The sequence below is a fragment of the Pteropus medius genome, unplaced genomic scaffold (genome assembly GCF_902729225.1).
Source record: "Pteropus medius unplaced genomic scaffold, Ma_sr-lr_union100, whole genome shotgun sequence".
In the NCBI taxonomy this organism is placed as follows: domain Eukaryota; kingdom Metazoa; phylum Chordata; class Mammalia; order Chiroptera; family Pteropodidae; genus Pteropus; species Pteropus medius.
Window position 1 is genome coordinate 16155697 of NW_024354503.1, and position 24977 is coordinate 16180673.

A 24977-nucleotide genomic window follows, 5' to 3' on the forward strand; every position below is an offset into this window, starting at 1 on the left:
TCTGTTCATTTGCCCGTCAGCCCCTCCGGATGGGGGTTATTCGTGCAGGGGCCGCATGGCGCCTTATTCGTCTCTGTTTGTGGGTGCCTGGGTTTAAATTCTAACACTTGCCATCGGTGGGACTACGAACACGGGACCGATCGATCCTCACTGTGCCTCAGTTTTCTCTTTTGTGAAACTGGGGTGGGATTAATAGTAGAAGAAAAAATGAGCTAATACAAAGGGACTGTCACGGTGCCAGACGAATAGTAAGAGGTCAAGAAACATCGCCTACTGTGTTTTTCCTGGGCAGCGCATTGATGAGTCGCTAACTCCGGGAAAGCAGAAGTCTTGAAACCTGTGCAGCACCTGCCCTGCGGCGCACACTGGAGCCTGGGGGGGCGCCTTCGCCCCCTCACCCAGGGCATGGGGGGCGTGGCGTGCGGGCGGGGGGCCACGCACCCACCAGCCTTAGCTGAGCGGAGCATCCAGCCCCCACCTTGTCTCCCCCGCCCCTTCTTCCCCACTTCCTGCCCAGCTTTAAACTCTCGATCCGCCGCTCTGCTAGGACTTTGTAAACATGCGGCGCCTGCGGGGGTGGGGACGAGTTCTGTTTGGGAGCCTGGGGGAGTGGTGCACGCCCCTCCCCCAGGGCTGGAGGTTGCAAACTCCCACCTCCCCAAAGACGGGAGCCTGAGGCGGCGGGAGAGAGTGTCTGCGGCTACAATCGGTGCTCCGGGGGGCTCACCTGCCATGGAGGTAGGCTTGAAGGCTGGAGAATCCAAGATAACGGGGTGTCAGCATCTCCCCCTTTCTGTGGGGCCTCCAAACCCAAGCTGGACACCCGGGGTAGTGGGTCGGAGGTGGATGAGTTGAGGAAGTCACCGCGCTCTCATCACCTCCTAGTTGTCTCCGAGAGCTTGGTTCACTTTCTCTCTGAGTTGTTTTGCACGTAGTTGAAAGGCAGAGAAACCCTGGGCTCTGTATTCGCACAGCCCCCTCCTAGCTGACCTGGAAGCCCAGTAGTCTGTCGTTGTTCTTCATACCTGAGAGAGAGAGAGAGGTAAGAGGTGAATAGGAGGGCAGAACCAGTTGGGCAGGGACCCTTCAGGTTCTGCCAGCCAGGACCAAGGGAGGAGGCCAGAGGACAGGACTGGAAGGAAGGAGCCCCTTAGTGTTTGTCCCTTTGGTGTCTGATGGGTAACAAGTGATGTTCTTAGCCTTTTCTGTGTCTTTTAATATATCAACAAGAGGAATAACTGAAGAAAGTGGTTGCTGTTACTGAGAGCATTAATGTATTCATTTGAAAACACTGATTGAGCACCTCTGTATGGGATTGTATTGGATGCCGAGAGTGCAATGATGTTATTCACCCCACAGCTAGTGTGGGTCAGGAACAACAGAGATAAGGCAGAAAGCTTTAGTGGCTGGGAAGGCTTCAAAGAGGACATTTGAATTGGGTTCTGAATGATGAGTCGTCAGTCACCAGGCAGAGAGTGGTGGGGAGTCTTTGGAGGGCACTTATTTATCACACAGCTGTGCTGAAGCCTGACTGTGGTGTTAGGCATTGAGATACCATGGGGACCCAGATGCAGTTCCTACTATCTTTAACCGCCTGTCTAGGAATGAAGATGATGAATTCAGGGAAAGGCAAGTTTCTGGACTAGTCCCCAAGAACCCAGAAATTCCCAGCTAGATCCAGCTGGGAGGGTCCACCTGAGGATGATGCGATAGTCCACACAATTTGGGTTACCTACTCCCCATCCCTGGACTCTAGGATTGTTTCCTTTAACAAATCCTTGCTCTATGCCCCCCACCGCAGTTCCCTTTGGTACCAGACATCGGTGAAGAGGACCTGCTTTCCCATTGCTTTTCTGCAGATTCTTCTGCTTTTATAATTCTCTTAAGTCTCCTTTGAGAGATGACTGAAACAATTTATGTATTCATTCAACACCTGTCTGCTGTGGCCATACTCTGCACAGGCTAGATATTGAGAACATAATGGTAAACAAGTCAGAACTTCTACCTCCCTGGAATTTAGAATCAAAAGCATCTCTGAGAATTACAGCAGAATCCCCATCTATGACCAGTCCTTGAGACAATGACCTCTATGGTCCCAAATGCCTTCTCTTCCCTGTTTTCTTCTCTCAAGCATTTAGAATACTAGCTAATGCTTAGACAGCACTGTCAGGCACTCTTGTAAATATTTTAGGTGTAATGGCTCATTTAATCCTCCAAACAGTCCTATGAGGTAAGCACTAAGATTATCTCCATTTCATAGATGAGGAAACTCAGGTAGAGAGAATTAATGTTCCTACAGAGGACATCAGAAATGGCAGAGCTGAGATTTAAATCCTGGTCATTTGACTTGGGGGGCCCTGTTCTTAACTGCTAGGCAAGCCTGCCTCCTTGACTGATGAATAGAATGTGCACTGAGCCAGGGGCTTAGGAGTTTCCAAAAGGAACTCCATAGTCATGTATCTTGGGTGATTCAGAGGAGAGTAATCTGTTATCTGAACGTGGTTGCTGGTACTGTTTACAGGGAGCCCCAGCAGGCCTGGAGTAGGATTGGGGCAATAGCGCAGAGCTGGTATCCTCTGCTAATGCTGTGATGATGATGATATTATTATTGTGTGTGTATTGTGTGTGTGTGTGTGTGTGTGTCTGTGTATGTGTGTGCTGTGTCTATATGTCTGTGTCTGTCCTAAGCCTTCATCACCAAGAGGAACAAATCAAGGTTTGATGTAAGAAAGAACTCAACATAGATGTGATGTGTCAGAAGCTGGGGAGGTGGAGAACAGAAGCATCTCTTTTATTGGAATCTTTAAGAATAGCAAAGACCCTCACATTCTAGATTCCAAGAGGAGCGGTCCAACTTGATAGCTAAGTAATGAAGACAGTCAAGGATTGGAAACAATCTTAAGATGCTATCCTCTCTTCCTCACATGTGCTGCATCCCAAAGCTGCATCTGTGGATCTGACCCTGTCCCTTCAAGCAGGCTGGGACAATGCCTATGATGCAAACCGGGCCACAGGGCCGAGGTTCCATGGGTTCTAGCCATTTTCTCATTACCTTTCTGATACTCTAGGTTTCTCACAAGAGCCCTCTACACAGATCTGGGGAGGCCCTGAGTCCATCCCTCTCTGCCTGCAGTCAGACCAATCCCCCAGCATCTGTTTTTGGGAGAGGGGTGTGTATTGGGGGGGATGGGTGTTGATGCTGGGACTGGAGGGTAGCAGATGGCCACAACAAGGTAACAGGCAAGCAGGATGTGACCATTCAGTACTATACAGGCTTCCAGGCTGTTCCTCTGCAACACACACCCCCCTTCTTCCCTTATCATAGGTGGGGTGCAGTGGAACCTTCAGTGTGCGCTGCCCTCTGCCCCAGGCGCTCTTGCTGGGGAGAACAGGTTGTACTCTTGAGAAACCACAAGAGGAAGTTTAGGGAGGGCTGGGGTGGGGAAAGTTCTGGGGCCCCTGCCAAGTTTCCCTTTCATTGCTGAGGGTAGATGTATTTAATTTTGGTGTGTTTCTTTTGCCCTCAAAGGCATTTAAATTTTAAACCCTCTGAGTTTTAAAGAGCTGTTGAGCCCTGCCCCATTACAACAGGAGAGTGCTGCCAGAGAGACCTTTGGAAAAAAGATTGGAACAGGGAACCCACTTTTTAGGTTTTACCTGGGATTCATGCTGGTTTGGAAAGGCTGACTCACTCCAGAAAGTCTCCTTTTCTCCTCTCTGCCCTTTCACCTTGCTCTTCCCCAAAGCAGCCCTTATCGCCCGCCCTACATTCCTCAGAGGAATGTGGTGATGAGGGCCAGTTAGGAGCTGAATGATGTTGCCAGGAGCCGTCCTAAATGTTTTACCTGCCTTATTTAATGTTTACTGTAACTTCCCATAGTAAATACCTCTATCTCCAATTTATAGGTGAAGAAACAGTCTCAGAAAGGCTAGGAGACTTGTCAGAAGACACACAGCTAATAAGTAGCAGAGCTCAGATTTGAACACTGGTTCTTATCTTATGTCAAAGCCTGTGCTCTTGTTGTCTAAATTAACCCTTAAATGGAGCGTCAACTTCCCCAATAGTAGACCCTGAACAATAGGGAGGTTGAAATCCAAAGATGTATTAAAAATGATGCCGCTAGTGAGGGGTGGAAACATGGCTTGGGTGGGTATAGATTGGAAAGGATTCCTTGGAAGTTATATTAAAAAAGAACAACGGGGTGAAAAAGAAAATACAGTGAATGAAAGGGTTCCTTGTTCCAAAACCTGGGTTTCTTATTCCAGTCCCATTTCCAGGGGTGTGTCTGGCAGCACCCTCCTGTTGTGATGGGACAGGCCTCAACAGCTCTGGAAGGCTGAACCAAGTGGGAGGAAGATTTAGGAGGGCTATTATAGCTGTGTTCAAATATTTGAAAGGTTGCCTTTGGAAGCCCCCAAGTAGGGGGCACTGGTGGAGGCAGATTTCTAAGAAGCCTAAGAACTTTGTAACAAATAATTGCTTGATTCCTATCTGAGAAAATTAGTTCCTTGTGTAGGGTAGTCTAGACTGCAGTGGTCCCCAACCTTTTTGGCACCAGGGATTAGTGCTCCTATGAGAATCTAATGCCTGATGATCTGAAGAGGAGCTGAGGCCCTGATGCTAGCGCTGGGGAGCGGCTGCAAATACTGATGCTTTGCTAGCCAGCTGGCCAACTCACCTCCTGCTGTGTGGCCCGGTTCCTAACAGGTCCACGGCCCGGGGATTGGGGACTCCTGGTATAGAGTACATGCTTAGGAGGGGCTTCTGCCGCATAGAAGACCCCAAAGCCTCTTCTGCCTCTAAACCTGTGTGATTATTCACCTTTTTCCCACTTTTACATCATCCCTTTGCTCTTCTGTACTCCTTGGACCTTGATGATCCTCGTCTGTCCACCAGGTGGGGCTGTTGCCCAGGTTGTCACTCCATGGGCTGCTGGATTGGGTGAAGAAGGCCACCTGGTCCTTTAGCTGCTGTCTGGTTATGTGGGGCCTCTTCCCCACCCCTTCCCCAGCTATCTACACACCAGGGCCCAGAGAGCTACTTTTAACCAAGCACAGCCCCCTAAAAATGCCTCTAAGGTCTCTTCCGGTCTCAGGCCAGACAATGCAGGACTCTGTCACTGGAACAGGCTCCCTCAGGTCAGGGATCCCTTTACTCGCACACTTTCTCTTTCCCCTCCCTGACCTTCCTTTGCCCTTGAGGCAGAAATCCTATGTGTTGGGTGCAATGGGCAAGGCCAGCAGCCCCCGTGGGCATGGTAGGGTACCTAATGTAGCATGGCTTTTCGTACCCTTCAAAGGCATGACATGACACCCATGTTTTCTCCTTTAAGGGGCCTCAAAAGCCACACCTCTCTGAAACTATTTGCCCTCAGTGGCCTGACCAGTTCTCCCACCCTGGTTGAAATACCCCCAGGACAGCCACTCCTAAGATGATAGAGCAGGGGACAGAGGTGGTGTCTCTGGAAGGAGGAGAAGGAGAAGAGTTGTTTAGTGTTTGTTAGCACAGATCTGCTTGCTGCCCTCTCAGACCCTTAGGAAGGCACAGAGCCAGGCAGGGCCAGAGCAGGCAGGGCCCAGCGTGAGCCAGGGCAGAGAGTGTAGTTTCGAGCCCTGTGGCCAGAGGACACTGCGGAGGGCGGGCCCAGAGAAAGAGGCCATAACTGGTAATGTTCCGAGCACTTAGTAACTCATGTGTTCTTCTCAACAATCTTATGAGTCAGGAAGCCCATGTTATAGATGAGCAAACCAAGGCACCAAGGGTTAAGCACCTTGTTTCCATTCACACAACTGGTCAGTGGCTAAGCTCAAAGTCTGACTCAGCCGTTTTGCTGTAAAGTTTGTGCACATAACCACTGATCTGTGCTTTCTCATGGAGTGGTCAAGAGAGCCTGTGCTCAGTAGAGAAACCACCCCGGTTTGAGTCCTAGCTTGACTCCTTCCTGGCTGTGTGAAACTGAGTTCTTTATCTGTAAACTGGCAATAATATAGTCCCTACCTCACTGGGTCATTGTGAGGATTATCAACGGCTAGTTTTTTTAAATTATTTTTTAATTTTTCAGTTACAGTCAACATATTAGTTTTAGGTGTACAGCATAGTGATTACACATTTATATAACTTATGAAGTGGTCACCCTGATAGGTCTGGTACCCATCTGATACCATACAGTGTTATTACAATATTATTGACTATATTCTCTATGCTGTACTTTGCATCCCTGTGACTGTTTTTCTGTCTGGCAATTTGTACATCTTAATCTCTTCCCCTTTTTCATCCTTCTCTTCAATCCCCCGCCCATCTGGCAGCCATCAGTTTGTTCCCTGTGTCTATGAGTTTGTATCCGTTTTGTTTGTTCGTTTATTTTATTTTTTAAGATTCCACATATAAGTAAAATCATATGGTATTTGTCTTTCTCTGTCTGACTTGTTTCATTTAGCATAATGCCTTCTAGGTCTGTCCATGTTGTCGCCAGTGGCAAGATTTCATTGTTTTTACTGGCTGAACAATATTCCAACAGTGGCTAAAGTTTATTGCATGCTTACTCTGTGACAAATGTGAGCTTTTTGTGTCCTCATAGCAGCTCTACAAGGGCACTAATGTTATACCATTATAGACAGGGAAACTGAGGCTCATGAGATAACACATAAAGTCCTACCAAATGCCAAGCAGGTCATAAGTCCTTATAAGTGTCATCATATCACCATAACAATGTCATCATATTAACATCCTAATCATCTCCCAGACTGAGCTCCTTGGGGTGGGCATGGGGGTTGGCCAAAAACAAGAGCAGCTCTTTTTCCTTTTCTCACCATCCTACCTATGATTTCATTTCACCCTTTTCTCTGAAATATAAATCGGCCCACAATTTCTGGCCTGTGGTCAGACAGTTGGACAGCATACTTGAAATTGGGGCTGTCCCAGAAACTCCCATTTCTGGCCCCAGCTTTGTCTGCTCTAGCTCACCCTCCCTCCTGTTCTCTGTTCTCTTCCCTCCAGGCCGCTCCTTCTGCCCCCTTCCCTGGGGGCCCTGAGTTCTGGGAAGGGAAGCCCTAGCAGGGCCTCAGACAGATGCAGACCTTGGGCTCCAACTTGAGCTCCAGCTGGAGGTGTTAGAGGCTGTGGAAGGAGGAGAGGACTGGCCAGAGGAAGTGGGGGAGGATGGGGCACAGAGGGCCCCCAGGCTGTTTGGCCCCATGGAAGCATCTGTCTGTTCTTCACAGACTCTTTCCTGAGCTCCGGCTTATTAAGCTCATTCTGCTGGGTACTCTGGTCGGAATCAGTTCTGAATAAGACCCAGGGGAGGGTTTATTCCTCTTTGGCAAGTGGATATCACAAGCTGTCTTTGGATTATAGAGGGGAGGAATGCTGTTCCCTCCCAACAGCAGGCCCCTAAGAGTCAAGGCTGCTTTTTCCTTTCCTCCCAGCTCCATTCCCTTTTCTCTAAGCAGTATCTGTTACAGAACCACAAACTTGGAGACCGTTCAGATGTGGAATCTATTTTCATCACAGTGGGAGAGGATCTTGGGGTTAAAAACTCTCAGATATACTGGGTGGCTGAGCATAGTCCAAATCCTCCCAGCCCCTCTTTTTCCCTTTCTCTCGGCTGGTGCCTGCGGCTCCTGGGGGCAGCCTCCATGTCTTCTTGGAATTGACTTAACTTCCACCTCCAGGACCAGGCTGAGTTTTACTCTTAGGTCTCTTGGTCTCCAAGGAGATGGAGTCTTTTTCTGCCTGGGCCCAGCCTCTTGGGTTCTAACTCAAAACTCTCTTTACAGCCACTAGACATGAGCTTGGTGCCTCCTGGGTGGCCCTCGGAAAGTCTTGTTTCTCTCCCTACTTCTTTCTTCCCTGCCTTTCCTCTGACACAGCTTATGGGAGCCATTTTTGGTATTTCTTTGTAGGAATCGACCGTGTGGATTTCCCTGAACCCTCATTTTTTCCCCAGGCCCATGGCAGCAAAGGTGTTGAGGTTAAAATAGCATATCTTTGCACAACACGTCTATATGCCAGAGAGTGTTATGAAGGCCTATATGTACACTATTTGTAAATAAGTTTGTAATAAATATGTATGTTTATTAACTTTTTTCTCATTTATTCCTCATAAGAGTCCTATGAGGTTTCCTTATTTTACAGATGATGAACTAAGACACAGAGGTTAAGTAACTTGCCCCAGATCATACAGCTCATCAATATTGAGAGCCTGGTAGTTGAAAGAACTCTGAGCTGACTTTTTATGCACATTGTGTCTGTGTATCTGTGCAAATATGTGTGTGCCCACCCACCAGGGGAAGTGTGAGATGATACCAGGTTCCCCGTTGACACATTGCCCTGAATGTAGCATTGGGCTAGGTAGAGCAGACTGGTAGGCCCCTGAGCCTCTGTGTGTGTGTGACAGTGTATCTGTGTGTGATATGCATGTCTGTGCGGAGGTGTGATAGTGTGGATATGAGTTCCCCAGGCAAATCCAGAGCATTCCCCATCCCTCAGTGCTCCTGGCTAGAGCTTTTGGGTTGTCCACTAAGCCAAGCAAGACGGAAGGGAAGGAGCAAGGATGGCCCAGCCCTGCCCCAGCAGGTAGGTCAGGTGTAACACATGACCCAGGAAGCAAGAGTAGGTGGTGGTGATGTGAGCTTTGCTTGGTGGGGTTGAGGCCTTGACCTATCTGAGGAGTCTTGGATGAATCAGCCTGACCACAGCCGCCCCAGCTGTGGTGATGGTGAAAAGAAGGTTTTCCTCCAGCTCCCCCTCCAACGCTTATTTTCCTTTCCTTTCTTTCCCATAGACTCGGGCTTTGGCAGGGGTGCGGCACCAGGGCAGTGGCTAAGGGCACACCTCTGGAACTGGTGCTTAAGCTGGGTCCCTAGCGGTGGAACTATAACCTTGACTTCTAAGATATTCTTCCCAGAAATGGACAGCAGCCCTGGTCCAGGGTGGATGCCACATACGTTGTCCAGAGGATAGAGCTGCATAGGTCTAGGACTCCTGGACTGTATAACCACCCGGTAGTTCCCTCCAACAGCAGCTATATGGGTCTCAGAGTTCTCGTTCAAGCCTTTTATAGTAGAGCCACATTTTATGCTGTGTTGGGTTCAAAGTCGGTGTAAAAACAAAACACACATCAAAGTTACTGTTAAAGTCTCCTTAAACTGCTCATAAAGCATAGTATACATAGTTTGTGCATTCTCTCCCATCTCAAAGAATCTCTAGCATAGTCAGTTTTTATTGGAATAAATGGCCAAGTCTTTTGTTGAATGTTATGTTGAGCTCAGGGTAAAAGACCACGTTCTATAAACAATACGTAGGTTTCTGTGGTTGGTTAGTGTCTTCTCCTATAGATCTAATTGAATTTGTGGTAGTTAAATATGCACATTAGGAGTTCGGTATGCACTCACTTATGGGTTCTTAGGGGCTCCCTGGGCCACAGGAAAGGTTTGCGTGACAGTGCTATGGGAATCTGGAGGAAAAAGCAGTTGCTTTTGGATGGATTAACTAGGAATTTCTTCTCAGAGGTGACATTTGACAAAAAAAGTTGTGAATTTGATGAAGAATTCTATTCAGGAACAATTTCAAATGGTGGTTGCTTTTGTATGTTTTCACTTTTCTGAATATCTGAGTTTTTTTACTGAAAGCCATATTATAGAAATAATCGTTTTTCTATCTTTAATGCAGTTATTAGGCCAACTTATTCTTTATATTATTATTGATTCTAAAATATTAGTGGCTATTTCTACAATCATATCTATGACAATAATTATTCTTTACATGACCACTTCTTGTTTTTTTAATGGTTTATAAACTCCAGCAACACACAGGGGCAAGGAGGTAAGACATGCGTAAAGTTAGAGTGGAGGGGGCGGGGGTGTTTCAGAGACCCTGCTTAAACTGACATGTTCGATCTAAGGCAGTAGTTATCTAACTTTCTGGTCTCAGGAACACTTTACGACCTTAAAATCTACTGAAGATCCCAAAGAGCTTTTGTTTTTGAAGGCTGTAGCTATTGACATTTAATTTCTATTAAAACATTTTTAAATAAGAAATTTTCAAAATATGTTAATTCTTTTAAAGTAACAATAAGAAACTCATTTCATGTTAACATAGCATCATATTTTTTATAAAATAATAACTATTTATTCCAAAACAAAAAAAAGAATTAGAAGTGTGGCCTTGTTTTACATTTTTGCAAATCTCTTTATTGCCTGACTTAATAGAAGACAGCTGGATGATCAGATCCGCTTCTGCTTCAGTCTGCTGCAACATGTTGTTTTAGTTGATGTTTATGAAGAAAATCTGGCCTCAGAAAGATATGTAGTTAAAAAGAGAGAACCTTGCTGACCGTTCTAGAAGATAGCTAGCCTAATGGGACATAGAGCTGGAAAGAAATTTTGGGGCGATGGCAAAGAAGCTGAATTAACAGTATTGGATTGGGGAGATTGGACTTAATTTAGTAGGTAATGGGGAGCCATTGAAAGCTTTTGAGAAAGGAAGTGACGTGATCAGAACTGTTTTAAGATGAATTCTAGGGCAGTAGTAGAAAAATAGAATTGGCAAGGGAGTTTCTACAAACTATGAAAAGAATTGAAACTAGGGTGACGCCAGTAGATATGGAAACGGAGTGAACTGGCAAAATATTTTGAAGGTAGAAGCAACAGAATTTAGTAATTATTTGGTAGGAAGTTATAAAGAGTCATCTGCTCTGTGAAATTGCTTTTCCTTCCCTCTGTTAGGCACTATGCATACTTCTAAGATGAAGTATGTTGCCATATGTTGTAGTTGGCTTTTCGCGTGCCTTCTCTCTTATTAGGTGACAGTAGGTGCTCAGTAAATGAATGAATGACGGTAATTAAGAATTATGACCCCAGAATATATCAGTCTGAGTAGCTTGTAGAATATTGGTGCCATTAACAGAAGTTTAAAGACCAGGAGGAAAAGATGTCCATTTTCATTAACTATCATTAAGTAAAGGGTAGGAGGAGATGTCAAGCTAGGAATGGGAAGAAAATAGTGGGTGGACCTTGAAACATACCGTTCTCTTGGCAAGGAATTACATTTTCCTAGGTACTAAGGATTTGGTGAGATTATTTGACCTTTATTCCCAATTAACTCAAGTTTGATTAGGACAGTGTTTTTCAAAACTAGAAATATTTTCCTTTTAAGCCATTTTATACACATGCAAACACAGATATGTGTGCGTATATAAAACAAATAAGTTTCACTAAACAATATTCACTCTTACTCTAGATAATGTGCTTTTGATATTTTCTTTTTTATTCTGTTTCATTTTTTTAAAATGCTGATCACGATGAGTTTCATGACTTCATGACCTAGTAAAGTGTCCTGACTTGCAATTTGAAAAACACTAAATCAGCAAGGTATCAGTTAGTACTCTTAAACAACAGAAACAGATTGTCCAATATAAGGGAAAGAGGATTTATTGGAAGAAGTTTGGGAATGCATAAACTCACCAGAAAGACTGCAAAACCAAATTTGGAAATGGGCAGAAACTGACAAAGTGCCAGAGGGCTGGGCAGAGAGACCTACAGGGAGGTGACAGCAGCTGACAGGTCACCTCTGCCTGGCCAGGCGTTGTAGGATTAGATGGGCTGGCCGCTCCAGTTTCTGTGCTGCAGGTCAGGCAGGCTGGCTCCTGGATTTGCACTAGAGGAGAGGGGACTGTATGCTCAGCGGGAAAAAAAGAGTAGTCTACAAAAGGTACCATGACTTAGGCACACAAAAAGATATCTAACAGTGAGTAGTGTCCTTACACAATAGTGGATCTAAGTGGCCATGTTCTTGTGCCGCTGGTGGCCTTGTCGTGTGGTAAATTCCCCTTTTAGAAAGTAGTTTGGCTATAGGTATCAAAATCAAATGCTTTCAAAATATCCTGAACCTCTGCCTTGGTAATTCTACTTTCTGGGCTCAAACCATGATTTAAATAATTGTAAATGTAGAAAAAACTTCATCCGATGATTTTCACCAAAGTGTTATGTATAGTGACAAAAATTTGAAACAACTGAAATGCCTCACAATAGAACATGGTCAAGCAAAGTGTAGTACAGTTGACCCTTGAACAACATGGGGGTTAGGTGTACCGACCTTCTGCACAGTCAAAAATTCACGTATAACTTTTGATTCTCCCAGAACTTAAATTACTGGTAACCTACTGTTGACCAGGAGCCTTATCAATAATATAAACAGTCGGTTGACACATATTTTGTATATTATATGCATTATACACTGTATTCTTACAACAAAGTGAGCTAGAGAAAAAATGTTAAGAACATTTTAAGGAAGAAAATATATTTATAGTCTTTACTGAAAAATATTTGTATATAGGTGGACCTGCACAGTTCAAACTCATGTTGTTCAAAGGTCAGCTGTATATCAAATGAAATATTAGATAGCCATTAAAAATGTCAATTGTAAACTATATATGTGATATCACAAAAATTACTTAAATGGTAATGTTAAGGAAAAGAATCAGAATGCAAAATTGTATATGCAATATATTTACAACTATATATTTTTCACACACACACACACACACACACACACACACAAATAGAGAAAAAATTGGAAGAAAATACACCAAAAGGTTAGCAGTGTTGGTTTTTTGGGGCAGTGAAACTATGAGTGAATTTTTTTTCTACTTTTTCCCCTTTTTCTAAATGTTCTGGTTCTGTAATAACATGAAAAATGCAAAACAAGTCACGAGTTGTGTTTCCATAAGTATATAGAAAATCAGTCTTTATTTTCATAGCACCTCATTGGCAACAGTTAAGTGCCAAGTAAGAAGCTGGCATGAGGAGTACAGTGTGACCACCTAGAAGAGAGCCTGGTGTGGCCCGGGAGGTGACAGCTATCTCTGCCCCAAGTTCCCAACGAAGCCAGCATTGTCTGCTGGCCCTTTAAGTCCTGTGGCACCAATAAACCTGAAATATTCAGGCAGCTCTGGGGTGACCAACTCAGGTTGTCATGGCAGTTGTGGGTGGGTCTTGGTGTTAGATGACTCACTTTCAAGACCCAGTAACCTATGGATGGGCACAGAGTGGATCTGAAGTGTGTAGCAGGCATTTCTTTTGGGGGCCTACTTTCTCTTTGTCCCTTTTAGTAGCCTGGAGCGGTGAGGAACTAAGGTGGTGAAAGCAGGGAGCAGAACTGTATTCCACAATATCTGCCTTCCCCAGCTCAGCAACAGAGAAGGAGGTGGAGCCTGGATTGAGCCTCAAGATAAGGAATATGCAAGCAGCTGACAGGGCAGATCAAAATAAACAGCTGTGCCCCCAGGAGAATGAACTGTACATTCCATTCTCTGATCCCACTCCCAATTCCCACTTCTCCCAAGTGCCTTCCCCCATCCCACCCCCATTCATGCACACTCAGCATCCCCAACAACTAGAAGGGCCTCCTCTCAGCCTTGGCTTAGCTCCCTTAGAACCTTCCCACACCCACCCTGCCCTCCCTTAACCAGAGGCTCTGGGGCCGCTCTCCAGCTGTCTGGAAGGGAGTGAGTACTCAGGACAGGTGGCCGGAGGCGGATGGAGATGGGCCTCATCCAGGGTCTGGCTCCACCTGCCAGACTGGGCCACCCTCAGGCTCACACGTGGGCTACTTCAGGAAGGCCCAGGAACAGAAAAGGGCTGGGCTGTGGTGGCAAGTCTGGGGAAGCTGAGGCAGGACCTGGGGCAGTGTGGGATGGATGGGGAGAAGACCATGCAGTGATCCTCATGCCTGGGTATGTAAACATCTGGTCAGCTCTCACTGTTGGTGGGCCCTGCCCTCTGGGAACTCACAGTCCAGTAGGGGAGACAGATGGCAGGCACAGGATGTGCCTTCTAAAGTGGCTTATGGCAGCTATGGGAGGTCATTCTCATCATAGTGCCTAGGGGTACCTCTAGCTCCAAGGAACCCCCTGAAGAATCTCCTGAGGGTTAAAGTCACCGCCCAAAACACTGCAGACTACCTTCTAGATTTGCTAAACTGGGATTTAAAGTCAAGGAGATAGAAGGAACAGATATTTTCCATCTCTTGGGGCTGGGACACCCCTCAAACCACCAGGAGTAGTAAGCACAGCCCTTCTTCTATGTCACCCCATTCTAGTTCCAACCTGAACAGAGAGTCTCAGCTGGACCTAGGCACTGAGGGGCTTCAGTGCAGCACTGGTTCCTACTGCTTCTGCATCCCAAAGATATAGGGACTCTGGACATGGCTCCTCAGCTTGTACAGAACCTGTGTCCCGGGCATACAAGGGGATCAAATCCAGGGGCAAATGGGTGAGTGTTTGCTCTGACGTATGTCAGGCACTTTTGCCCTTGGGAGGACGGTTGAAAGAGGAAGGTAGCAGTGGGCTCCCGAGGTTGCCCACTGGCCTGGCTGTTTGAGGGGAGGGCACCCCGACACAGCCCAATGTCCAGTGAAAGTGTATTGGGGGAGTGTCTCACTACCCTCTCAGTTCCTAACTGCTGGCAGCCTGGCTCCGACATCACTGTACTTAAATGACTCCCTGAAGTCCCCAAGGTCCTCCAGTGTCCCCCATCTCCAGCAGACTGCTGGGCATCTCCTCTCTTACATAGCCTCACCCGCCCCACCCCCTCACCCCCCAGCAGACTCAATAAATCCATGCTAATAAGTAGCCAGGACCAACTACATAATTTGCAGAGCCCCTTGTTCAAATATTATTAAGAATTTCAAGATGGTGACAAGAGATCATCAATAGATCAAGATGGTGACAATAGATCATCAATAGATCAAGTGTAGGGCCCTTCTGGGCACGGGGTTCTGTGTAACTACACAGGTTGCATGGCCATGAAGCCAGCCCTGACGATGGCTAACATTTATCAAACACTTGCTATATGCCAGACGCTGTGCTAGGTACTCACCATGTATGATCTCATGCCTTCCTCTCAGCGACCCTATTATCCCTATTGTGTGGATGAGGAAATTGAAGGATTCGACAAACCACGTAACTTCCTGAGGTCACCAGCTCTTAAGGGCTAGAGTGGGGGATGGAACCCAGCCTGTCTGTCTACGGAGCCTGGGCTCTTAACCACCACCCCAGGCAGCTCCAGCCTTCAGGGGTAGGGAAGTTGCTGGGCAAGGCAGCTGCTTCCCGTCCCCATCTTCTGCCCTATCAGAGGCAGGAAGGAAGATGAGGAAAGAAACAGCAGCTGACAGTGCAGCAACAATGGTAGTGGTGGTGAGGGTGGCCAGCCCAGACAGGAGTGCTGGGTGGGGGCAACGTGAGATGGCACAGCAATCGTATGAGCTGGAGGCAGCTGATAGACACCACAGCTGTGCCCTCCACCCTCTCACCCAATGTGGGCATCGCTAAGCCCTCTCCTCCCCTTTTCCCTCATTTCACCTCCAGTTCTGCTTCTCTCTTCCTCTTCATAGTCACAGTCTCTTCTCTCAAACTCTCTCCTCCACCTCTTTTCCAGCCACCCTCCACTTGGGGGCCTCATTCAGGGTTGTCCTCCAGCTGTGTCCTCAATATTACCACACTTATCTCCCCAGTAATAACAGCCACCGTTTAGTGAGCATTTATTACATGCCAGGCACACTGCTAGGGACTTTACAACTGTATAGTCTTGAATTCTCTCCTCAAACCTATAAACAATTATTATCCTCATTTTGTAAAGGAAGAAGCCATGACTCAGAGAGGCTAAGAGATTTGTCCAGGGTTATGTGACTGATAAGTGGTAAAGAGGAGACTTGGGCTCCAGTCTGAAGTCCATGCATTTTCTGGCCCTTCTCTCTGCCTTCCCCATAGGACAAGGTTGGCCTGACAAAGTGCAGTGGTTTCCTGAGCATGGAAGAGCCTTTCCTCATAAAGGAGATAAATGTTTTGAGAAATGGTTAATTTGTGAGAAGAGTAAATTGTGTATTGTGAAGGAAGGAGACATTCACTTCCTGCCTCAATTTTGCATTAGCTGGGGTGGGGTCGAAGAGGTGTCTTATCTACCTGGAATACCCTCTCTAACACTTAGCAAAGATCTGATAGAGTTAGGTGATAAGGAGCTGAAAGACTGAGGATACAGATGAGGACCAAGGGCCAGCTCACACACGTTTTACCCATTGGCATCCTGGCACCAAAGAATGGACTATGATAGGCACTGGGGAAGGTTAGGGTGTAACAGAGACCCGCAAATCAGGGGCTTAAACAAAATGCAAATTTCTCACCTATAGATCTGGGTGGGCGATCTGCTCCCTTGACAGTATGGAGGACCTGAGCTCCTCCCGTGATGTTGCTCTTCTGTGCCCCCCAATATTGGAGAAGCACATGACCACATTTCCCGCCAGTGAGAAAGGAGAAAAGGGAAGAAGGGGGCACCGCTTTTTTTTTCAGGATGTGACTTAGAGATTGCCAGGTCATTTATCCCTTTGGCCAAAAGTTGGTCACCTACCACACTTAGCTACAGGGGAGTTCGGGTATCATATATACTGGGGCTTCTAGTATGAAAGGTACGAGAAGGGGGATGGATTCTGGGGCGGGGTGGGGTGGGGAGGAGTGGAATTAGCAACCTATGCCACAGGATCTAGATGAGAAGGGACCAAGAGAGCCATGTATGTGGGTGAAGATGGCTTTTCTATGTGGAACCTCCGAGAGGAGAAGTGTTCTCAGATGGACTTCCCTCTGGAGGAGGCCTGGGGCAGAGGTGCCGGCAGCCTCTTGGCTGATGCCCTCTCCCCTGGACTGCCTCGTCTCTGGTCAGAAGTGGAGGCTTTGACTCTCCCTTGCCATGACCAGAATCCCCTGGGAGGTCGTTATGGAGCCCTTGTCCCAGGAGCACTGTAGATCAAGGTGAGGTTCACTGAAAAGCATCATATTCACCCCTTTGGGGGGGCCTTGCTGTTCTCAGATGGGATAGAGGAGGTCACGGCCTCACACCTCAGTGAGGTGGTTGAGAGGATCAAGTGTAATCATCTCCAGCTTCAGGAGATGGAGACACTGAGAGGGTGAGGAACAGATGGAAAGTTCCAGAGCTCTCAGGGCCAGTGACAGAAAGTGAGCAGATTTGAGGCAGGAGGTTGAGCTTTGTCAAAAATGAGGGAAAAAGTTTTCCTCTCTGGAGATGTGAATCTCCAGGTGGCTAGATGCCGACAAGCAGTCTTCTGAGTTTAGTACTCACTCACTCACTAACTCATTTGTTCGTTTGTTCATCCTTCTGTCCATCTGTCCATCCATCCATCCATCCATCCATCCATCCATCCATCCATCCATCTGGTTTTTGAGTACCTATCATGAATGTGCCAGGCACTGTGTGGGAAAAGCAAAAAACAAGACAGGTACAGTTCCTTACATCATGGGGCTTGTAAGCCCTCAGTTTTTGCATAGTCCCCATAGAAAACAGACTAGGCTATTGCAACTCTGAGATGGCCAGCCTTGCGGCTCAGCTCAAAAGGCCCAAGGGGAGCCCATGAAAGCATATAGCAAGCTGGCACCTTGAGCGGGATGCCTACCATCTTGGGATGGCAAGGTGCACTGTGGCCTGGGGGTAGCAGGAAAGTGTGTGTGGGGGGGTGGGGCCTGCAGGGAGTGGGTGGAGCGGGCATTGCGGTTTCACTTCTCTCTCACATACCAGGCATGTAATCTGCTTTTTCTCAGTTGGTAAGTTTTGTGGCTTCTCATCTGAGCCTAGGGGAGATGTCTTCTTTCACTCCCTCCTTCAAACCTGGCCTTCCCTCCAGTGCTCCAGTTTGGGTGGAATCCCTCTCTCCCACTACACATGACCCCAATTCACCAACTGTACCTTTTTGTCCCAGGAAAGAGTGTGCTGTGGAAAATGGGAGTCTGTGTGGGGACACCTCCTCTCTGTGGCCTTTGTTTTCTCAGGCTCCTGCATAGGCCCCTTTCGGCCTTGTAGTTCCCCCAGCTAGTCCAGGAAGAGAGGCACCATGGCCTCGCCTCCTCAGAGGGCTGCCCCAGCTCCCTGTTTCCTTCCACAGCACATCCTTCTCTGACTTTATTCTCTGTGGCATGGCCTGGTTCAGGCCCTGCTTGCTCCTGCCTGGACCTCTGTGTGACTTGCCAGTGTCACTTTATGCTCTTTTGCTACTGAACAATGCCAGTGGCAAGGCAAAGGAGACAGAGGGCTGAGATCCTCACAAGATGCAGCCTTTCATGTTACTGGAGGTGGCACAAACCCCTGTCTCTACCACCCAGCAGCTGTGCAGTCTGAATAAATTCTTAACTCGCCTCTCTCTGTCTCAACGCCCCTCTCTGTATGATGAGGATAATGACAGCATCTACCTTACCGGGTCGTTAGGAGGCCTCCTGTGCACATAGCCCTCAGAACACTGCCTGGCACGTAACAACTGTTCAGCCATTATGATTCATGTGTTTGCCAGTATGATGAAAACATTGGCAAAAGTTTCAGGCCCCAACACTGTATATAAGCCCAAAGATCTAGGCCAAATAAATAAACAAAACCTTCAGTCACATGCCCCTATCTCCGTGGTCAGTGGGAGGGCAGGGGTCTTGTCTGAATCCCATATTTTTGGCTTTTAGTGTAGGATTTTGTACTTAGCAGGTGTTCAGAAAAGGTGGGTGGTGGATAGAGTAGATGCAGACTGGCATATACAGGTACCCAAAGATGTGGCTGCCTGATTATTATAATATTGAAATATAGTCAATTCTTGTAATTCACGGTAGTTACCTTTTACAAAGTTGCTGCTGCAAACACCGAATTAGTGAACACTGAACCATTGCTCCTAGGGGAATAGGGTTAGGTTCTTTTGAGCCTCTGGTCACAACATTTTCATCAACTGTCTGATCTAATACCTTGTTTTATGTGTGTGTTTGCCTAAACACTCCTTATTTAATATATACTGTTGACTTGTTAATATTGAACTCATGGTGGACAGCACTGTAACTCATGTCTGAACAAAGATGATCTAACACATATTTTCTCTGTGAGGCACATCACAGCCTTCTTGCACTTAGGATCTCACCACATCAACACTACGCTTGGGGACCATTTTAAACAGCAAAATCAGCAAAAAGGCCAAAAATGCAGAAAAGGTGGCGCTAAATAGACTGCAAGTGACACTTGTTTACAGAGTAAGAGTTGAAACAAAAAGACAGAGCATCGCCTTGTTCAGCCTCAGTGAAGAACATGTGTATCAGATGACTCAAATTTTTCATGGCTCTGTGTGTGTCTGTGAATGATCTCGAAATTGGCAGAGTATGGATTTGGGGTTACAGAAATTTTAGTGAGTAGGCAAATAGAGGATCCACAAATAATAAGGATCAATGGTACTTCCACATGGATTGGTATTTACCTGCTACCCAGAGGTGCCCCCTGTCCCAGCACTTCAAAAATATTCAGCAGTCTAAGGATTGACTGGTTGGCCCAACAGGGGCCTCCAGCACCCTGTGCCAACTCTTTGGCCGGCGCCCATGCCATACCATCTGTGGTAAATTCTGCTGTTTCTGCCCATGTCAGAGGAGGAGCGAGGAAGCCTTGCACTGCCACCCTCCCCCCCTCCTACTTCTTCACTGCACCTGAGGTCTCCCTGGTGAACCAGAAGCACACATGCATAAAGGGAGATGGGCAATGTGAGTAGGCAGCCACCTGTGACTTCTTCAGGCCAAGTGCTGCATCGACACCTGGGGAAGACCCCCTGGTGGTTTGGAAGAGCCTGTTTTGACCCGATCTTTATTTACCCCTCACAAAGGAAGTAAATAAATAGTTCTTTGTCTCTGTGTGGATGTGCGCGTGTCAGACTGTATGCGCCTGCTGCACACCGTTAAAAACCATGACCTAGCCCCAGAGGAAGTGGTAACAAAACGATTGTTTGTTTTATTTTCCATTTATCCTTACATCTCTTCTTCACCTCCACCCTTTTGATGTGTACTGAGAGGCCTTTACCAGCCTGCAATCTACTCATTTGTTCATTCCTTTCTTCATCCATTCATTCTCGTGTATACTGAACCAACATAGTGCTAGATGCTGGCAAATATAAAAGATATTATAGAAGAAAGTGAAATGGAGAAAGGGTGCTTTGGTCTTTGGATTCAGGCTGATGTGGATTCACATCGCTTGGACTGCTTTCTAGCAAAATGACCGTGTTATTTGTGGTCCAGTTAATTTGTGGGATCACACTATGTCATCTCACCTCAGGACTGTTTCAGGATTCAAGTCTGTAGAAGAGTGACTTGCTCATGGCCAACAGTCAATGCATGTGACTTTATTTTTTTAAGGACACACTCTGCACATGAGAACAAAGTTTGCAATTCCCTTTCAGTGCCTGTTCCCTGCTCCTGTGGCTGGCTGCCTACTCCTGACCTTCATGAGCGCCCACCTGGATTTCTATGCATTTCCATAGCACCACTGCTCAAAGACCATCAGAGGCTTCCCAGGGCCTGTGAAATCAAATTCGACTTATCATAGTGCTGCTCGCATTGGGGATCAACCCACCTTTCTACCCTTTGACCCACAATCAACCTTTATAATGTTATTTCTGACAACAAGAGTGCTTGATAGATCCTAGGATGTTCCTGCTTCTATTACTTTGCTTACACTGTTTCCCCTTCCTGCAAAGCCCTTTCTGCTGTTCCCATCTACATTGTCTATCTAAATTTGGCTTTTCTTCAAGGCCCAGTTTAAATCTACTTGGCTGTTTCTCCCACATACCCCACCTCCTGGGTAGCATGTCATGCTGGGCAGTATATTACGTATGGGTGTGACTTATTTTTTTACTAGACTGTGTCTTAGTTGCCTTTTACTCTTCTTTCATTTATTTAGCTCAGAGGAAGAATGACTGTTCTGTGCCTGATGCCTTTGGGCTGTATCCTTGTTTCTCCAGCAGTACCCATCACTGCACGTACACTCTCTCAGTCAATGTTGGTCCAACAAATGAGTGAGAGGAAACAGTGAGAGCAGAAGACAGCAAGTTTGAAGTCTTGGGGTACATGCTCTCTATGCTGTGGGCATTCCAAGGCAAGGGAGAGTAGAGAAGGCTGAGGGTGAGCAGAGGGCTTCCTGGAGACCTGAGTGGTCTCTGGAGGTGAACGGGTGTAGTTTGGAGGATTGGGAGGCTGAGATGAGGGCAGGGCAGGTTCCATGATGGTCTTGACTGGAGCCAGGGATTCTTGCTGCAGGCTCTCACCACTACACATGTGTTCAGATCTGGGGAGGACATTGTATTTGGAGCCCTGAACCAGGTACATCTGTGGACGGGGTCCTTCTGAGGATCCTAACTGTATAGCGAAGCAAGGGAGGACAGAGAGCCAAAAGTCTCTTGCGTGTTGGGTCAAATACAGGCACAGAGCAGGGTTTGAGGAAAGTTGTGCATTCATTCATTCATTCATTCAGCCTTTTTTTAAAGGTTTTAAAAAAATTATAAAATAAATACTTGCTCAGTATAGGAAATTTGGACAATACAGAAAAATAGGAAAAGCTGGAAAAACTGTTTATAGTTGTTACCACCCAAGGACAGCCCTCCTTACATTTTGTGTTTTCTTCTAGTCTTATATCTTTGTTATTTAAATAATTTTCATGCAATTTCTTAAACAGCATTTAAATAATTGTCAATTTTTACATTTAACTTTTACATTAAATTTATTAAATTGAATAATAAAAATTGTAATGATAAAAGTAAAGGAAATTTTAAACACATAGACAGGGAGAAAATAAAAACACATTACAGACAGGGAGAAAATAAAGATGCAAATTCCAACCCACCCTCCAGGGAAAACCAATGTTAAGGGTTGGTTTGTGTCCTTCTAGACCTTTTTTCTGTGTATATACACTCATAGTTTTATTCTTTAAAAATTAAATCATGGAATACTATTTATTTGCAATGATTTTTATTTTTACAAAGTTAGGATCATTTTGCATGCCTAACATTGCATTTCCCTTTTATTTAACATAACATTTTTATGCTATGTAAAGTTACTTAAGTTTCTGACATTATATAAAACAAATCCATACCATTAATGCATGATATAGTTATAGACTACAGTTTACAACAGCTGTTCTAAAATTTGGAATAGTTTGCCTAAAAACACAGGAATATCTGATTTGTGCGTTTTAGTACATGACTGAATTATCTCATTGATTAATCTAAATAAGTTTAAAACCTTCACATTTAAAAGTAGTGGGAGATACCTTTTTTATTTTGTTTTGGATGTATAAAACTAAAGGAAAAAGGCATTATTCTTAGATCACTCAAGTGAAATGAAAATGGTCCCTCAAAAAAAAAAATGGTCTCTCAAGTGAACATTATATGGCTACAATATAAAATGCTAATATTATTTGGAAAAATTAAAAATTCCTGGACATTTACCTACATAACATTTTAACAGGTTTTTTTTTTTTTTTTTTTTTTTTTGGTCAACATATGGATTTTTGAATGCCTATGTAATAGCCCATCCATATCTTAACTCCATCATTGCAGGATTCCCACAGAATTCCCATTTCCTAAGCTTTGCACTGGGTGCCTGAGACAGAATGCCTGCTTTCTGGAGCTCCCAGGCTGGTTGGGACTCCAACATCTGAGCAGTTTCCACTTAATGTAATAAATGACAGGAATGGATTCTGTGCTGATAGCTTGCAAGGGCCGGGGGCCTCAGGGGACCAGCAAGGGAAGCTTTGTGGAGAGGCGACATTGTTGCCCTGGGTTCAGATGCAGAGGCTGGAGGGCAGAGTGGAGAGGCCTCCAGTAGTAATGTGACTTATTATCAGCTGTTCCCCCTGGCTCCCGGTGGTTTGTTTCTGCTTTTCCTTTGGAGATGACAGATTCTGTGACCAAAGTCTCCAGCTGTTTATCAGGGGCCATCCCAGGGCTGGGGGCTCCCACTCCCTGCTGCAGAGGCTGTGAGGCCCTGATTAAGGAAACAGCTGAGGTGAGGGACCCCAGGCAGAGAGGGCGGGAGTACTGAACTGGCAGGCCGCAATAAGGAACAAACGGGGAGAGAGCAGGGTGCAGCGCAGGGGAGAGCCAGGGAGAGAGAGAAACTGGGCCCCTGTGCTTCCAGGGCGTGCCCCGCCCCTCCTCCGCCTGGTGAAATGCAGTTCATCAAGGCCTCTTCTGATAGCACCTCCTCTGTGACTCCATTCATTAATCAAACATTTCCTGATGGCACCACTCAATTAATTACTCTCCTTTTTACCACTGAAAGACTGAACTTTGGTATCAAGAATAAGAGCAGCAGTAGCTAACGTTTATGAAGCATTTAAGATGGGATAGGCTCCATGATGAGTGTGTTTTGAATCTATTTTCTCACTAAATCCTTCCCTACAGTCAGTGAGTTAAGGATTATTATCCTAGGTTGTAGAGAAGGAAACTGATGGGCGAAGGGGTTAGTAAGCTTGAAGTATCACAGCAGAGGTTCAAACCCCTGTCGGAGTCTCATTTTCCTTGTTTATAACAGGGAGATAAAAATATCTTTTTCTCAGGGTAGTTGCAAGAACTAAATGAGATAATATACATCAAACCTGTCAGCTCCCACACCTCCCCATTTAGCTCTCCCACCACTCATTCAGTATCATTCCTTTGGAGGTGCTTGAGTTTATATAAGATGGTGGAGAGGGTCAGAGCATCCATTCTGAAGCTGGACTTCCTGGGTTCAAAATCCCGGCTCAGATCCATGACTGGGCTCTGAAAAGTGACCTTGAGCAAGTTACTTTAACTTCTTTGAGCCTCAGTTTCTTCATCTATAATGTGAAGGTGATAGTGGTGCCTTCCTCATAGGGTTTTAGGATTAAAGTGAATGTGTCTGCATGTGCACATGTGTGTATTTGCTACTGAAATTACCTGACTGGAAACTTTCTGAGGGTGGGGTCAATTTCAGGAAGATGTCACCTAGGTTCTCCCTGCCTTAGTGAGGACATGTGCGGCTGAGTGGTCCAGATAATGACAAGGACGACAAGCACCCATCCGTTGGATTTCTTGTCGCCATAGGAGAAATACTTGCTTATTGTAGAAACTTTAAAAAATATAGATAAGAAAATGAAAATGAGCTGTGATCTCACTACTCAGAAATAATCGCTGTTAACAGTTTGGTATATTTCTTTCCAATGCTATTTCTGAGTAGACAGCTATTTTCCTAAAATTCGGAGCATGTGGTATTTTACAGTTTTGAATCCCCCACTGACCTGGTTGTATATAAGATGAGCATTTTCCAATGCCATTAAAATATTTTTTGAAATAGGGTTATTGGCATTTTGTTTCATTTTACTGTCTGAAAAACTGTACGCTGAGAGAGTTAATTAATAGATTGATGCCAATCTGGAGGGTTAGAGGTCCATCCCGTTGCATATTTCTTCCAGTGACTTGGGAAATAACATGAGTGGCATGTGATCAGCTGACACCTTTGTGCTTTAATTCACTTGGTGTCCAGAGCAGGAATGACATTGTCCATTTATTCATTCAGCAAATATTTATTGAGCATCTATTATGTGTCAGGCATTGTTCTGTGTACTTGGGATACACTGGTTAACAAAACAGGCAAAAATTTCTTCCCTTGTATAGCCAGGGGTAGGACTGATAGGACAGATAGCAAGCAATACACAAAATAAATAAACAACGTTATAAAGCTCGTTAAAAGTTAATAAGCACTATGGACAAAACAAAAATATAGAGCCAGGTAAGGGGGATAGTATTGGAGAGAAGGGCATTTTGCAGTTTTAAATAGGATGATCAGTGTCAGCCTCACTGGGAAGGAAGCATTTGAACAGTGAGTGGAAGGTAAGGAATTGGCATTGTAGCTATCTGGGAAGTGGGAGGGTATGTGCAAGCAGAAGGAACAGCCAAAGCAAAGATCCTGAGACTAGAACCTTCCTGGAGTGTTTGAGAAATAGCAAGGGGACCAGCGTGGATGAAATGGAGTCATTCTCGAATGAATGGCTTGACATGGGAAGGGATAGTTGACTTATTTGTTGAGAGAGCCAGGAATTCGATCTAAACAAGCTGTAACAAATGATGTATACTTAATAAAATATAAATTCCAACAAGAACAAAGTTTGCTCTGAAG

At 45.7% G+C, this 24977-nt stretch overlaps 1 protein-coding gene across 1 annotated transcript in view; it reads left to right on the forward strand.

The window, feature by feature from the left end:
• The first annotated feature begins 598 nt into the window (after window positions 1–598).
• Window positions 599–24977, forward strand: part of CCND3 (cyclin D3) — a 72526-nt gene continuing 48147 nt past the window's right edge. The window contains exon 1 of the mRNA XM_039854982.1: window positions 599–738. Coding sequence (XP_039710916.1) covers window positions 733–738 — 6 coding nt within the window. The 5' untranslated portion in view covers window positions 599–732. The remainder of the gene's footprint in view (window positions 739–24977) is intronic.